At 39.7% G+C, this 17,932-nt stretch overlaps 1 protein-coding gene across 1 annotated transcript in view; it reads right to left on the bottom strand.

The window, feature by feature from the left end:
* VSIG1 (V-set and immunoglobulin domain containing 1) overlaps window positions 1-17,932 on the bottom strand; it is a 33,695-nt gene that overhangs the window by 15,079 nt on the left and 684 nt on the right. Inside the window, exon 2 of the mRNA XM_032619791.1 lies at window positions 6,856-7,016. Within this exon, the coding sequence (XP_032475682.1) occupies window positions 6,856-7,016 (161 nt within the window). The remainder of the gene's footprint in view (window positions 1-6,855; window positions 7,017-17,932) is intronic.

The following is a 17,932-nucleotide window of genomic DNA, read 5'->3' as shown; positions in this document are numbered from 1 at the left end:
GGAATCAATGAGCAAATAAGTCAGGAGGCCCTGGACTTGTAACTTCCCGACAAAAAGGACCTTCACCAGCCCTTCTATCCTTGCTCCTCACACTGTAGCCTAATATATGCTGCCCTCGCACAAATAATACTGGAGGTGTCTGGGAGAGAAATGGAGGTAAGGAGGTGTAACATGGAGACCTAAAAGGGAAAGGCCTTGGCCTCAGGGTGCTGTGTGAGAAGGAAAGTCCCCAGGGCAGGTCAGTGGCCAGACACACAGAAGGAGGGGCTTTCTGTTAGGGGAAGTCCACACTGTCACGCTGTCCTTGTAAAGAGAAACAAAATGAAATGCTTTCCTGAAACCACTTATCTAATCACACAGGAAGGACTGAAACTTGGTTCGATTTTTCACAAAAGAATAACCCTTTTAGAAATCAAAGCTGAACGATGGCCAAATCCCGGCCCATGATCCTGTGAGTCTTGTACACTTTTCAAAGAAAGTATATTGTCAATTTAGAAATCAAAGCAATTGAGGTCCAGGAAAAGTCATGGTTGTTCAACAGGCCACATCCTTTGGGGGTGGTGATTTGGGGGCTGACAAGTCAGCTTTAAGAAAACCCATCCAAGTGTTCCCTTAAGTGGTGCTTGTTCATTCTTTTGCCCACTTGCCCTTTGTGGCTGTGTTCATGACAGACTGCCCCACTTTCCCCCCAAGGTCCTCTCTGCCTGCCCCTTGGTGATATTAGAGGCTGACATGTGGAGACATAATAGCACATTAGTTATAAGAGCCCCTTAGAGATAACTTAGCTCATGGCTGCTAAGGCTGAAGAGCCTTCAGGAACCAGCTGGATATTGGACATATGGGAAATGGCTGGGAGGGGCTGGTGGATAGTGGTAAGATCATGGAGGATAGTGGGAACTGTGGTGAACTGGAGAGCCAAGACAAACAAGGCTTTCAAACTGTGGAAATGAACAAAATACTGGGCTGGCCAACCAACACGCATCCACTGGCCAAATCAGGCCCAGAGGCTGCCAGTTTGCAACCTCTGATTCATCCTCTTCTATTACAGAAAAGGACACTGAGGGCCCCAGTAGAGGAAGTGATCTTCCCAAGGTCACACAATTTGTAGTCAGACCTAGAATCCAGACCTCCCAATTCCCGCTGAATACCTTAACACGGCACTCATAGCCCTGCCTTAGACGAGGAAGCTGATTCCCAGGCAAACTTCCCCTCTTGGGGCCATCCCATCCGCTACTCCAACCCAGCCCTTCTCCTGCCAGTTGCTGCTATCCATTGGCATGATGCTTCCCATGCCGAGTGGGTTCACCGCATGAGGCCTTCGACGGCTGCCAGCTGCAATGACAGCCTTTCTCTTCCTACTGTGCCAAGTTCCTATTCACAGGAGGCCATGCAGCTGGGAGCCAGATTTGTCCAAAAAGATTTCTTTCCCCTCAGCTTTGTGACACTGCTCTCTAACTAGAAGCTGGAGTATAAACAAGAAGGGTTGAAAGAATTCAGTCTGCTTTCTGTTTGAGTCTGAGTTGGAGTTAATAAATGCCTTTAGCTTCCAGAGCTGCTTTGTGGGTACATTTTGGAAATGAGGAGGGCATGGAAGTTCACAGCAAACCACCCATTCTTTCCCTTCCAGCTTCTTGCTTTCCTGCACTGTTCATAAAGGCGCTAGCCATGGGAGGTGAGGAGTATAGAGTGGCAGTGGTCTCAAGCCCAGAATTTTCTCTAGACTGCATAGGGGGGCTGGGATTGCACGTGGAAGGAATATAACACCAAAAGGAAGCCTTCCCTGCCTCCAAACTACTCCCTTCCCAGCCTGCCATTTGCCTGAGACACCCACCAACCGAACTGCTTCTTTGAAGCATGGAAGGTTTCGGCTTAAATTATTTTCTTCGGGAGACAACAAAGTGAACGATCGCCAGTCCTTAACACCTTAGCATTACACTAATTTATCAGATTTAACAAGGATAGACACCTGAGGGAATGGGACACAGAATAGATAAACTTTGATGGGAAGGGATGCCACACTGGCATTTGGGGCAGACAATTCTTTCCTGTGTGGGTCTCTCCTACATATTGCAAGACAATCAGCCTCTCTAGCCACCACCCACTAAATGCTGGTAGTGACTCCCATTTATAACACTTAAACCAATACTCCTCCCATTTTCAAATGCCCCTGAGGAGATGAAGCACCCTCACTCCACCAACATCTGAAAAGCATTTGATATAATGCTATCTGCAGAGGCCAAGTTGGAAGAATCTGAGCGGCCATGGAATATAAAGATACTAGGTTCTAGAAAGAAGTTGTCCACATTATATGTGTGTTAGAAAGGTGAAGATGGCACAGGGTTTCTTCCACTGTGGCTATTCTGGAAGAGTAAGTGTTGTTTGAGAGACTCATGCTAAGTAGGGTCAATGCCTGTTCTGTTCATGGGCAGGAGAAGTCTCTGTACTTTAACCAGTGACTAGCTGGATGGTAGAGGAGGCCATTCATGTGATCAGAGGGGAACCGAAACTTCTATGCTAGCCTGCCTGTTCTGGGGCCTAGAGGCTTCAGCTGTGACTCCCTGCTGAGGGACTGACTATCTGAATCTGTCCATGTCTTCTGAGAGGAGGGCTTCTCTAAGAGAAATACCATGCTAATGAATACCCTGGCTCCTGGTCAGAAGACTTATGGAATACTTCCATAGCCCCCATTCACAAAGGAACCCCATGGCGGGGATAGTCAGTAAGAGATGATAGTCTCTCCTGGGTACTGAGAAATACTAGATCTTGGAGTCAACTGCTCCTTTAACACAATGATCTTGGGGGAGGAAAAGAAGATGAACTTATGACAAGAGTTGACCACTGCCCTGCTCAAGGCAGCCACAGGTCCCAAAGCCTTTTGGAGGAAGCTGAAAGGAATTCCAGACATGGGCATGAGAAGGCAAACTCAAGACTGTCCCAGCTTTGCCAGGGGCTTGTGCTGATCTGAATTGTTACCAAACTCAGACCCTCCCATCCTACTCCTAAAAGCTGGTGCCATTGTCCTAGAGACCCCAAACAATGAAGGGGTCCAGTACAGGTGTTCTTGCCTGACAGGTCCAACTACATCCTTCCCAAGCTTCTCTTGCATGCGCCATTTTTAGACACTGACTGACTGCCTTTTCCTTCATACCCTCCCTATCGAGGCATGGGCCGTGCTGTGTCTGATCAGAAGTGGGTGAAAGCTTTCGACAAAATTCAACACCCATTTATGATAAAAAAACCTGCAGAGAGTAGGCATAGAGGGAACTTTCCTCAACATAATAAAGGCCATATATGACAAACCCACAGCCAACATCGTCCTCAATGGTGAAAAACTGAAACCATTTCCACTAAGATCAGGAACAAGACAAGGTTGCCCACTCTCACCACTCTTATTCAACATAGTTTTGGAAGTTTTAGCCACAGCAATCAGAGAAGAAAAGGAAATAAAAGGAATCCAGATTGGAAAAGAAGAAGTAAAGCTGTCACTGTTTGCAGATGACATGATACCACACATAGAGAATCCTAAAGATGCTACCAGAAAACTACTAGAGCTAATCAATGAATTTGGTAAAGTAGCAGGATACAAAGTTAATGCACAGAAATCTCTGGCATTCCTATATACTAATGATGAAAAATCTGAAAGTGAAATCAAGAAAACACTCCCATTTACCACTGCAACAAAAAGAATAAAATATCTAGGAATAAACCTATCTAAGGAGACAAAAGACCTGTATGCAGAAAAGTATAAGACACTGATGAAAGAAATTAAAGATGATACAAATAGATGGAGAGATATACCATGTTCTTGGATTGGAAGAATCAACATTGTGAAAATGACTCTACTACCCAAAGCAATCTACAGATTCAATGCAATCCCTATCAAACTGCCACTAGCATTTTTCACAGAACTAGAACAAAAAATCTCACAATTTGTATGGAAACACAAAAGACCCCGAATAGCCAAAGCAATCTTGAGAACGAAAAACGGAGCTGGAGGAATCAGGCTCCCTGACTTCAGACTATACTACAAAGCTACAGTAATCAAGACAGTATGGTACTGGCACAAAAGCAGAAAGATAGATCAATGGAGATCAATGGAACAGGATAGAAAGCCCAGAGATAAACCCACGTACATATGGTCACCTTATCTTTGATAAAGGAGGCAGAAATGTACAGTGCAGAAAGGACAGCCTCTTCAATAAGTGGTGCTGGGAAAACTGGACGGGTACATGTAAAAGGATGAGATTAGATCACTCCCTAACACCATACACAAAAATAAGTTCAAAATGGATTAAAGACCTAAATGTAAGGCCAGAAACTATCAAACTCTTAGAGGAAAACATAGGCAGAACACCCTATGGCATAAATCACAGCAAGATCCTTTTTGACCCACCTCCTAGAGAAATGGAAATAAAAACAAAGATAAACCAATGGGGACTAATGAAACTTCAAAGCTTTTGCACAGCAAAGGAAACCATAAACAAGACCAAAAGACAACCCTCAGAATGGGAGAAAATATTTGCAAATGAAGCAACTGACAAAGGATTAATCTCCAAAATTTATAAACAGCTCATGCAGCTCAATAACAAAAAAACAAACAACCCAATCCAAAAATGGGCAGCAGACCTAAATAGACATTTCTCCAAAGAAGATATACAGACCGCCAACAAATACATGAAAGAATGCTCAACATCATTAATCATTAAAGAAATGCAAATCATCTCACACCGGTCAGAATGGCCATCATCAAAAAATCTAGAAACAATAAATGCTGGAGAGGGTGTGGAGAAAAGGGAACACTCTTGCACTACTGGTGGGAATGTGAATTGGTACAGCCACTATGGAGAACAGTATGGAGTTTCCTTAAAAAACTACAAATACAGCTACCATATAACCCAGCAATCCCACTACTGGGCATATACCCTGAGAAAACCATAATTCAAAAAGAATCACGTACCAAAATGTTCATTGCAGCTCTATTTACAATAGCCCGGAGATGGAAACAACCTACGTGCCCATCATTGGATGAATGGATAAAGAAGATGTGGCACATATATACAATGGAATATTACACAGCCATAAAAAGAAACGGAATTGAGCTATTTGTAATGAGGTGGATAGACCTAGAGTCTGTCATACAGAGTGAAGTAAGTCAGAAAGAGAAAGTGAAATACCGTATGCTAACACATATATATGGAATATAAGGGAAAAAATGTCTTGAAGAACCTAGGGGTAAGACAGGAATAAAGATACAGACCTACTAGAGAATGGACTTGAGGACGTGGGGAGGGGGAAGGGTAAGCTGGGACGAAGTGAGAGAGTGGCATGGACATATATACACTACCAAATGTAAAACCGAAAGCTAGTGGGAAGCAGCCGCATAGCACAGGGAGATCAGCTCGGTGCTTTGTGACCACCTAGAGGGGTGGGATAGGGAGGGTGGGAGGGAGGGAGACGCAAGAGGGAAGAGATATGGGGACATATGTATATGTATAACTGATTCACTTTGTTATAAAGCAGAAACTAACACACCATTGTAAAGCAATTATACTCCAATTAAGATGTAAAAAAAAAAGTGGGTGGATCTGAGAACTGAATGCTACATGGTGTACTGCCCATGTAGAAGAATATTACTATTCTACCATGTTTAGAAGAGAGGCACAGAGTGATTCAGATACTTGTCTAAAGTAACCAGTACTGAGCAAAATTGTTGAACTTTGATTAGAGGGTGGCATTGATAGTCTCCCCTTGAACGATGTTTCCTGCTAAACAAATATTCAGGACCTTTGGTAAAGACAAAAGACCAAAAGACCAGTGATGGCTGAAGAGACACTGGCCTTCCTTCTTCTCCACGTCTGCCCTTGGGCCTCCTCTAGCCCGCTCAACTCGCCTCTCCCTCTGTCTTTCTATAATCAGAACCCTTGCTTTCCTTCAAGGCCCAACTCCACTATATCCAAACCACACTGATTTGTCTCTTCTCTGAACTCCTTGTTTTGGATCATACATCCTTCTGAAAATCTGATGAAAACTACAGACTTTTTCCCTCAAGGGATATGTGTTGGCATATATGCTTGCACACTCACATGCGTGAGTGCATGCACATGCGTACATGTGCGTATACATGCACACACACACACATACTTTTGAGTATACCATTTTAGTCCCTGGACTAATTTAAAGAAGGCATTACCCTTAGGGCCAGATGAAAAAAATCTGGGAATAGGCAGCTTGCATGTAGAATCATCCTCCTCCTTTGACTTTCACCCACCCTCCTCCAGCAACCTCTTCCCCAGACCCTAGCCTCCCCTCCTGTCTCTTATCCTCTAGCCTCCAGATACCTTTTATTTCCCAAGGTTCATTACTACTTTGCCCTTATCCACCCACCTGGAGAGTCTCATTCCATCAGGACTCAGTCTGTCACAATGAGCTAGTTCACTTGACAGGCAGAGCCCAGATATTAAGTTTGACAGAGATTTGCAGATCAACTAGGACATATATTTGAACTGGGGTTTTCTGGAAATAATAGGGAGAGATTTGGGGGATGGGAGAAGCCCTTTCAGAACTACTGCTCATTTCACCTGTGAGAAAGACCCTTCCTGTCTACTCTAGAATGCATGATATACTTGATGTTGACCTACACAGAATTGAGACAACAGGCTGTAACTGAATATGAGGAGAGGACAAAAGCAAAGTCACTTAGATGATGATCTTCCCTAAACAGCTATCTTTAAACTCCTTGCATCTGAGGTTCTGCTCCTGTTGCCACTGGCTTACCATTCCTTCTTCTCACACTGACCCCAACAGTTTATGTCAGAACTACCAAAGGAGAGGAGTTTAGGGGGAAGAAGTCCTTACAGAAACTGGCTGTGACTCCTTATGGAAGAATGTCCACTGGATGGAAAGCTTGTCCAGTGAGGCCACAGTGGTGGTGTAGGTGCAGATGAGAGTGACATCAGATCCGACAGTCACATTCACAAAATCGTCTGGGATGGTCACTTGCACTCCACGAACTGGACCTGAAAAGATAATCATCAAAAAACGATGGTACACACTCACATTCTGATGACATTTTTTTCATTACAAAGCACTTTCAATGACATCTTATTTGGGGAATCCAAGGTAAGGAGAATGTAGAATGAACCATATAGGAAAGTCGAGCAAGCAACTGGCATGGGGTAGGGGAGTTTCTAACAAATTACAATGTGAAGATGTCCTACGTGATGGTGAGGTAATAACACTGAACTGGGAATTTCTTCTGTGTAAGGATGGCCTGACAAAGAGGTTCTTAAAGCATTGTCCAAGGACCCAAAAAGTCCATGAGTATGGAGAACAGCCAATGCAGTTTGCCCAGGGCTGATGAGGTTCTGTAGATATGGCACTTTCAGTTTTAAAACCAGGTGAGTCTCAGGCAAGCTATACTGGTTTTGCCAGGACTTTCAGTGCTTAAACCAGGAAAGTCCCAGTAAAACTAGATGAGTTGGTCATCCTAGCCCTGAGACCATTTTGGGGAGGCTACAAGATCAAAATGATGTTCATAATAATACTAAGTTGTTATTTTTTTCACTCTCATCTTCTCATGAGTGTACAACGGAGTGTTCCAGCAGTTACATGACAAGTAATGATATTCCTCTAGTGGCTAATGGAATGCATGTTTGTGTATTTTTGTGTTTAAATTTCTTTTAGTTTTATTTTCTAATACAATAAATATAGATAGAAATAACCTACATAGCAAAAAGTCTTTTGGGCCCTCAACAATATTTAATGGAAAATTTATTGGGATAATAGTAGATTCACACGCAATTCTAAGAAATAAGATGGAGATCCCATGTACATTTTACTCAGCAACCCCATGGTAACTTATTTTGTAAAACTACTGTATAACATCACAACCAGGACACTGACATTGATACAGTCCCCCGATTTTATTCATTTCAGGTTTCTCCAGTTTTACTTGTACTCCTGTGTGTGTATGCATTTAATTCTACACAATTGTATCACATGTGTAGGTTTGTGTATCCACAACCACAGTCAAGATACTGAACAGTCCACCACCACAAAGATCCCTCATATTTCCCTTCCATAATCACACTCACCTCCCTCCTGTACCCCATCCCTGATCCTAAGCATTGGCAACCACTAATCTGTCTTCCATTTCTAAAATTTTGTCATTTCATAAATGTTGCATAAACGGAAGCATGGTAACCTTTTTGCTGATTAGCTTTTTTTCACTCAGCATAATTACCTAGGAATTCATCCAAATTGTTCTGTGTATCAGTAGTTCATTGCCTTTTATTGCTTAGTAACGTTCAATGTTATGTATGTACCATGATTTGTTTAACCATTTACCCATTTAGGGACATCTGGGTTGTCTCTAGTTTTTAGCAGTTGAATAAAACTCCAACAAACATTCATGTACAGATTTTTGTATGAGGATAAATTCCCATATCTCTGGGATAAATTCCCAAGAGTGCAATTGCTGCGTTTTCCAAAGTGTATGAGTGGTTCAGCCTCTCCACATCCTCATCAGCATTTGGTGCTGTCACTGTTTTCTAATTTAGCCATTCTAATAGGTGCGTAGTAATATATTATTGTGATTTTAATTTGCATTTCCCTAATGCAAATTAATGATGCTAAATAACTTTTCCTGTGATTATTTGCCATTTGTATATCTTCCTCAGCAAAATGTCTTTCATGTCTCTTGCCCATTTTCTGATTGCTTAATTTTTTACTGTTGAATTTTGAGAGTTCTCTATACAACCTAGATGCTAGTCTTTTGTTGGGTAGAGCGAACTTTATTTCTTCCTTTCCTATCTGTATGTCTTTAATTAATTTTTATTGCCTTATTACAGCAGCTATAACTTCCAGTATTTTATTGAATAAGAGAGTTGAGAAAGTAGACATCCTTGCCTTGGCCCCAGTCTTAGGGGAAAAGCATTCAGTATTTCACCATTAAATACAATGTTAGCTATAGGATATTTGTAGATGTTCTTTATCAAGTTAAGGGAATTCTGCCATGGGTTGAATTAGGGCCCCCAAAAGGATACGAACAAGTGCTAATCCCTGGCGCCTGTGAATGTGACCTTATTTGGAAACAGGGTCTTTGCAATGTAATTAATGATGACATAGATCACCCTGGATTTAAGGTGGGGCCTAAACCCAATGACTGCTGTCATTATAAGAACAAGGACAGTGAGATTTGTCACACAGATACATAGAAGGAAAGGCCATGTGAAGATGGAGTCAGAAATTGGAGCGATGCATATACAAGCCAAGGAACGCCAAGAATTGCTAGCAGCCAGCTAGGAGAAAGGCATGGCATGGATTCTCCAGAATCAATTCTGCCAGCACTTTGACTTTGGAATTTTGGCCTCCAGAACTGTGAGAGAATAAATTTGTCTGTTTTAAGCCACCCAGTTTATGGCGATTTGCTGCAGCAGCTTTTGGAAACTAACACATCGTCTATTCCTAACATGCTAAGAGGTCTTGGGTTTTTTGTTTTGTTGTTTTGGTTTCTCTCTTTCATAAATGGGTGTTGGATTTTGTCAGGTACTTTTTCTGTATCAATTGATATGCTCTTTTTTTTTTTAAGTTAGCCTGTTGATATGAGAGATTACACTGAATGGTTTACCCCAAGTATGCAAGGCTGGTTCAACACTTGAAAATTGATTAATGTAACTCATCACAGCAATAGGCTGAAGAAAAATATCACATGATCATATCAATTTATTCAGAGAAAGCATTTGACAAAATCCAACATGCATTCATGATAAAAGTTCTCAATAAACTAGGAACAGAGGACTTCTTCAACTTGATGAAGAGCATTTACAAAAACCCTACAGCTAACATCATACTTAATGGTGAAAAACTAGAAGCTTTCCTACTAAGGTCAGGAACAAGGCAAGGATATCCCCTTTCATCACTCCTTTTCAACCTCATACTGGAAGCCTAGCTAATGCAATAAGACACAAAAAGGGAATAAAAGGTATACAGATTGTGAAGGAAACAAGAGATGACATGACTGCCTATGTAGAAAATCCAAAAGAATCAGCAAAAATCTCCTGGAACTAATAAATGATTATTGCAAATTTTCGGGATACAAGGTTAATGTACAAAACTTTATCGCTTTCCTATCTATAAACAGGACTCTACTCAATATTCTGGGATAACCTATATGGGAAAAGAATCTTAAAAAGAATGAATACATGTATATGTATAACTGAATCACTTTGCTGTACACCTGAAACTAACACAACTTTGTAAATCAACTATATTATAATAAAATTAAAATTAAAAAAACACAATACAATTTACATTAGCACCCCCAGAAATGAAATACTTCAGTGTAAGTCTAACAAAATATGTACAAGATCTGTATGAGGAAAACTAAAAAATTCTGATGAAAGAAATCAGACAAGAATTAATAAATGGAGGGATATTCCATGTTTAAGGAAGACTCAATATTTCCGAGATATCAGTTCTTCCCAACTTAATCTATGGACTCAATGTAATCGCAGTCAAAATCCCAGCAAGTTATTATGTGGATAGCAACGAAGTTTTTCCAAAGTTTATATGGCGAGGCAAAAGACCCAGAATAACCAAGACAAATACTGAAGGAGAAAAACAAAGTTGGAGGACTGACAGTAACCAACTTAAAGACTTCCTATAAAGCTATAGTAATCAAGACTGTGTAATATTGATGAAAGAATAGACAAATAGATCAATGGAACAGAATAGAGAGGCCAGAAGTAGACCCACATAAATATAGTCAACTGATCTTTGACAAAGGAGCAAAGGCAATACAATGGAGGAAAGAAAATCTTCCCAATAAATGGTGCTGGAACAACTGGATTTCCATCTGCCAAAAAAAAAAAAAAAGAATCTAGACATAGAACTTACACATTTCACAAAAATTATCTCAAAATGGATCACAGATCTAAATGTAAAAAGCAAAGGTATAAAACTCCTACAACATAACATAAGAGAAAATCTAGATGACCTTGGGTTTGATGATGACACCAAAAGCATGATCCATGAAAGAAAAAATTGATAAGCTGAATTTCATTAAAATTAAAACTGCTCTGTGAAAGACACTGTCAAGAGAATGAAAAGACAAGCCACAGAGAAACTATTTACAGAAGACAAAGATAATAAAGGACCATTATCCAAAATATACAAAGAACTCTTAAAACTCAATAATAAGAAAGCAAACAACCAGATTAAAAAATGGCAAAGACCTTAAAGAGACATCTCACCAAAGGTGCTATATAGATGGCAAATGAGCATATGAAAAGATGCTCCACATTTTATGTCATCAGGGAAATGCAAATTAAAACAACACTACTGGGGGACTTCCCTGGTGGTCCAGTGGTTAAGACTCCGCGCTTCTAATGGAGGGGGCACGGGTTCGATCCCTGGTCGGGGAACTACGATTCCACATGCTGAACAGCGCAGCCAAAAATTTTTTAAACTTTTTAAAAAAATTCACAACAGTGACACATTGAATGCTGATGAGGATGTGGAGCACCAGTAACATTTGTTGCTGGTGGGAATGTAAAATGGTACAGGCATTTTGAGACAGTTTGGTGGTTTCTTACAAAACTAAACATACTCTTACCATACTATCCAGCAATTGTGTTCCTTGATATTTAACCAAAGAAGTTGAAGACTTACGTCTACACAAAAATCTGCACACAGGTTTATAGCAGCTTATTTATAACTGCCCAAACTTGGAAGCAACCAAGATGTCCTTCAGTAAGTGAATGGATTAATAAACTGTGGTACATCCAGACACTGACAATATTATTCAGTGCTAAAAAGAAATGAGCTATCAAGCCATGAAAAGACATGGAGGAACCTTAAATGCATATTCCTAAGTGAAATAAGCCAATTTGAAAAGGCTACACACTGTATGATTCCAACCATATGACATTGTGGAAAAGGCAAAACTATGCAGACAGTAAAAAGATGAGTGGTTGACAGGGGCTGGTGTAGAGGAAGACATCAATAAGTGAAGCACAGAGGATTTTTAGGGCAGTGAAAATACTCTGTACGATAATATAATGGTAGATACATGTGATTATACATTTGTCAAAACCTACAGGCATTATGTTAGAAAACTCCTACTTAAATCTTTTATTTTAGCAGACAGTCACTTTTATTTTGTTTTATGTTTTGCACACAGGTCTTGGCCTACTTTTGCATATTTCTAATGCCAGTTTAACTTTTGTGGTGTTGTTTTGGTCTGTTTGGTTATCTGGGGTCACCAGGGCTTCTATTTATCTCTGACCCCATTGCCTGAGCACGTGGAAGCATTTCCCTAGGTCAGGTTTCTGCGTATCTCTCAGTGGGAGACAGGTATGGCAGGACACTCCTATTGGAACCCCCAGCTGCCCTGGTGTCTCTTTGTGGGGGAGGAGAGACAAAGAGCCTTCTAGAACCGGATACTTTCTGTGGTTTCACCCCTCTTGTCTGTTCCACCCTCCCTCCTCAGTATCGCTAGGTGAAAGTAGGGAGTCTCAGGCTCAGTGAGGAAGGAGATTGCTTCTTTTGTCTACTATAGTTGGTGGGTCTCCTGATGATTGCCCCTTGCCAGTGGTGTTGAGCTCATCTGATGTTAGAGGGACCCCCACTCAGTTTGGGGGAAGAATCAGTCTCCCTGTGGGCTGCTATGTTAGGATCAAGAAATGCCAGGACTGGGGCCCCTTCCTCCTTTGGGTAAAGAGGCATAAGATACCCTGCCTCTCTGTAGTTCCCAGGGTCCAAGCCAGTTTGCTTTCTTCTTACTATCTTTCAGAGTTCTCCCTTGGTTGTCTCTTGCATTATTTCCAGGGAGGGTTTATACTTGTGCTTAGCAGGGAGAAGCAAGGAGACACAGATCTATGTCATTTTGTCCAAACCAGAAATCTCCCTCAAGATTTAAGATTGTAAAAGGGGCCTAAGAGAACTATTGGCCTTAGAAAAGGATCGGCTTCCCATACGATTTAGAGGAATACCAAAGAGCTCCCTACCCCAAAATCCAGCCTACCACTGTACTTGAAATCCTTAGTACTATGTAAACATTTTCCCAAGGGATGTTATAGCGGACAATACTTTGGGTAACACTATAGAGGCATTGGCTCATCGTAATAACTGGTTATTATCCATTGCGAAGTCAGAGTATAGAAGCTTTCCAGGATGGAACATAAGACTGTCAGGCAGGTATTAGAAAAGGTCAAGTTTAAGAGGTGCTCTCTATGCTGCAGGGGGGCTAGAGTGAGAACACTAGCTGCCTTCCAGGTTGGGACAGGATGAGGATACAAAGATAGTGGGAAGATCAGAGGAAATAGTACAGAAAGACAAATTCCTGGCCCCCTTCCCAAAGACGACTTTAATTTTATTTTTTCTTAATGACAGTGGTCAGGCAAAAGGAACTCAGAGAATTAAACATTTTGAAAATTTTAAAGAAAAAGCAAACCATGGTACTGATTACCCTTGGTTTCCTGGATTCAATAGCCATGTTCTTTGTCACAGCCAGGCCATCTGGTCCAGCTGCTTCTCTGTTAGAGTTGGCTGTTTACATGGCAACCAATGTCTTGATGAATTGAGAGAAGTGTTTTAGGGTAGACACCGATGCAGCACCTTCTAACTCCATGCAGTTTTCCCTTTCCCAATGTTCTCCTCCTTATGTGTTCCTGGTTCCCATAATGCCTATCCCCAAAACAAAATTGGCCTGCAGAAATCAGCTACATTTTCTGATGGAAAGTTCACTGGAGAAAGCTAAGTGACTCTCTCCTGCCCTCAGAAGCTCATCTCATTTCTCCTGGAAGTTAGCCACATCCATCTCTGGCTATGCCCAAATAGTGACTTCCAAATGTCTTTAAAGCATCCAAAATTAAAGGGATAGAATGGGGATTCGGTGGCCATTAAAATTTCCATAAACTTTCCCCTAAAAAAGGGATTTTTGAAGATATTATTTGGCCATCATTTTTGTTCTCTAGTTTATGTCCCAGTATCTATTATGGGATTGGCTAATGGTAATAATTTATGATAGGTAAGGCAAAAAAAGAACAAAACCAAAAACAAACCAAAAAAGCCTTTAAGGGCTACCCTCGACAAAAGTGCCTGAAGGCAGAGTAAACACAATTCTCACACAAGGTAAGCCATGGAAGAAGCCTTGATGCCTATCAGTTAGTATCTGTTGAGCACCTATTTTCTGCCACAAACAGTGCTAACACTGGGGAAATACTAATGAACAAGACAGACACAATCTCTGCCTGCCATGTCAACGCATGAGGAACCATTTATAGTACAGACCAGGATGGAGGCAAATGAAAATCAAGGATTTGGGATTTTCAACGTATTTTTAATAGAAGTCATATAAATATGTAAATTGAGATCTGTAAAAGCTCAACAATGTCACCTCGGAATAAGTATGGTAACATCCAAATCTACTGTGAGACAACATATTTTTAAGAATACGACACATTGTTCTGTAAATAGGTGACAATTGGCAAGGCAATATTTCCAGGCCATTTTTATTGCCCTGATTCCCAATACTCAGCACCATAATCAATCCTTAAATTCTGAAGAAAAGACAGTTTTCAGAAACTGTCCCTCTCTAATACAATGACAATACACTTCAGAGCTGAGTTATATATTTCCAGATGAACTTTAAAAAAAATGTCACATAATTCAATTAGTGCACACTACTTAAACCTCTGAGACCACTGTCTATCCCAGCACTGTCCAATAGAACTTTCTGTGATGATGGAAATGTTCTACAGCTGTGCTGTCCAGTTCAGTAGCCATTGCCCACGTGTAGCTATGGAACACCTGAAATGTGGTTAGTGAAGAACAGAATTTCTTATTTTATTTCATTTGAATTCGTTTATATTTAAATAGCCACATGTGGCTAGTGAACAGTACAAATTTAGTCTTAAACTGAAAGTGATTCTGTGTGTGTCAGGAAAAAAAATGTTCCCTCCCTTTGGATTCATTTAGTCTAAATCATTTAAAAATTGAAAAAGTCAGAAAAAATCTCCACATTGACGAGACTGTGAATAAACAGCAAAATAAAGATTAGTACCTGATTTAAACAAAACTCAGAATTGCAATTTCACTCACTGACCTGGCTGAATTAAAAACAACACCCCCCCAAAAAAAACACATACATGGTTGAAATATGTGTGACTGCTTTTAAAAATCAGTGAATACTATTAAAGGAAAATAATCCAAGTTGTATACACTTGAGTTAATCAACACTCTAGAAAGATTTTAAATGCCTCATGTTTTGGTAATGATTGTTCATTCATCTATTTAATGCCTACAATGTGGAAGGCACTTTGCTTGTAGGGGGATTATTATTCTCCTATTATACCAAATAGCCATATTTGACCTGATGCATTTGAAGTGATTTAATTTCCAGCAACTTCATGTAAAATTGCTTCATTTTTGAGTTAGGGAATAATATAACCAAATGATCACTAACTTTATGGATCTGACTGCAAAACCAAAGTTCAAATATATTACTGCATTAAAATGCATAGCACGTACCTTCCAAGAATGGAAACAACATTAACATATCTTTCCAACAGGTGACTAATATATATTACAAGCATCTAAAATGATATGCTTGAACTTTTGCAAAAGACATTTTTTTTTTGCAGAAGACATTTTTGATTAACATTATTTTTCGGAAGTAGAATTTAACCCAACTTCCTTAGAAGTCAGCAGAAAGGTTCTCATTAAAATAAAATCAGTCATGCTTACCTGTACAAAAAATTCGTTTTATATATGTAAGTGAAAATCATTTCTGGATGCTTGGGGTTTGAGGAAGTAATCCACTCTTTTATTTTTCCACCTTTATTCAAATATGATTTACATATAACATCGTGTAAGTTTAAGCTGTACAAAGTGTTGATTTGATATATATTTCAAAATGATTACCACCATAGCATTAACTAACACTTCCATCACATCACATAATTATGTTTTCTTTTTTGTGGTGACAATATTTAAGATCTACCCTCTTAAAAACTTTCAACCATGTAATACAGTATTGTCAATTATAGTCACCATGCTGTACATTAGATCCCCAGAACTTACTCATCTTCTAACCGGAAGTTTATACCCTTCGAACAACATCTCCACATTACCGCACACCCACCACCCCTGGTAACCACTGCTATACTCTCTGTTTCTATGAATTCAGTTTTTTGTTTTTAGATACAAATCTACATACGAGTGAGATCATACAGTGTTTGTCTTTCTCTGACTTATTTCACTTTGCATAATGCCCTTAAGGTCCATCCATGTCACGAATGGCAAGATTTCGGAAGGTAGTTAATTCTTCCAGTAAACCTTTCCTATGTGCCCACTATGTGCCAGGCACCATGCTTGACACCAAAAATGTGACATTCTTCCTGACCAGGAAACAAGTCCAGGTAGGACATCAAATTACACATGGATGGAAACATTACCAGTTACCTCACAGCCATTTCTGGATCAACTGATGGACACTACTAACGCCAGGCATACATTACTGAACTCTTTTTTTCTCTGACTTCCATACTTATGTAAGCAAACAACAATGTATTGTACCATATTTCCATTCTATCTACTAGACTGACACTACCACATTTTGCTTTGGGCCAGCTAAATTGTATATGTACACTATACACCAACAAAACCAGTTATACAGTAATTTAAAAACAAAGTCTCTGAAGTATTTATTGGTCATTCTGATTGGGCTTTGTTCCAAAAGTCATAATCAAGTAAGATCTTGACATCATCTAAGTAAGTTTTAAACAATAAAAAAAATGTATACAAGGTATAAACCCAATTTTGTAATGTAATACATACACTTGCAAAGGAAAAAAATAAGAAATTCACCCAAATCTCTGGTAAGATTTCTGGTGACTTTTATTTTCTTATTTATACATTTCCGTATTTCCAACCTCTCTACAAAGACCATACATTACACTTATAATCAGTAAAAATTATATATATATATATATATATATATATATATATATGTTTGTTAGAGTGAACAACCACTCTTGCAACTGTTCTGAAACTGGCATCTAGTATAGGCCAGAGAAAGGCGTCACATAGGGAAGTAGGTGTTGACTACAGGTGTGATTTTTAGAGGGCTAGTGCAGAAGGCCCAGGGGCGACCCAATTAGCTAATGACTGGAAGCTCTTTAAAAGGAACAAAGACTTTCACTGTCTAAAGTTAAGGTTTTAAAATGAATATCCCTGGGGGAAAGGGAAAATAGTAACATATGTTCCCACCAGGATGGAAATTGAGAAAGGCGGCTTTTTCCAGCTCTAAGTCCTGGTTAGATCACTGGATAAATGCAGTATTGCCTTCTGGTGACTCCACGGAACATGTTTGTTTAAACAGTAACGAACATTTAGAGAACTATTACTAAATACCATATAGTTTTGAAAAGTAACACTTTTTTCTGATTATAAAAATTATGTAATATTCTTTGTAGAAACCGTGGAAAATATGAAAAAGGCAGAGAATAAGATAAAAAAACATCTATAATCCCAGCAGCCGGAGGCAATCACCATGAGCAGTTTGGTATATAACCTTCTAGTAATTTATTCTAGGAATGTGGGTATATCCTGCTTTTTCACTCAATATTTTATCCTGAGCATTTTCTTATGTCATTAAATATGCTTAGTAAACCTCATTCTAATAACTGCCTAATATTACTGATGGCTTAAAAATATCATTTCTTGGGTAAACAACCTTCTTGTATCTACCATGGACCTAATTTATCATAAGAACAGATTCAAAATGTATCCGGTATTTGAAAAAACTGGCCAAGGGATTTTTCTGAATTAGTGATCTCTCCTGGGCCTACCAACATTAGGATTTTGACTCTAAAAATAATTTTGTTCCACTCAAACCCCTAAAAACACCCATACTGTGCACAATGATAGA

The sequence above is a fragment of the Phocoena sinus genome, chromosome X (genome assembly GCF_008692025.1).
Source record: "Phocoena sinus isolate mPhoSin1 chromosome X, mPhoSin1.pri, whole genome shotgun sequence".
NCBI lineage: Eukaryota > Metazoa > Chordata > Mammalia > Artiodactyla > Phocoenidae > Phocoena > Phocoena sinus.
Note: the sequence above shows the minus strand (reverse complement) of the source record. Positions and strands in the feature narration are given on the sequence as shown.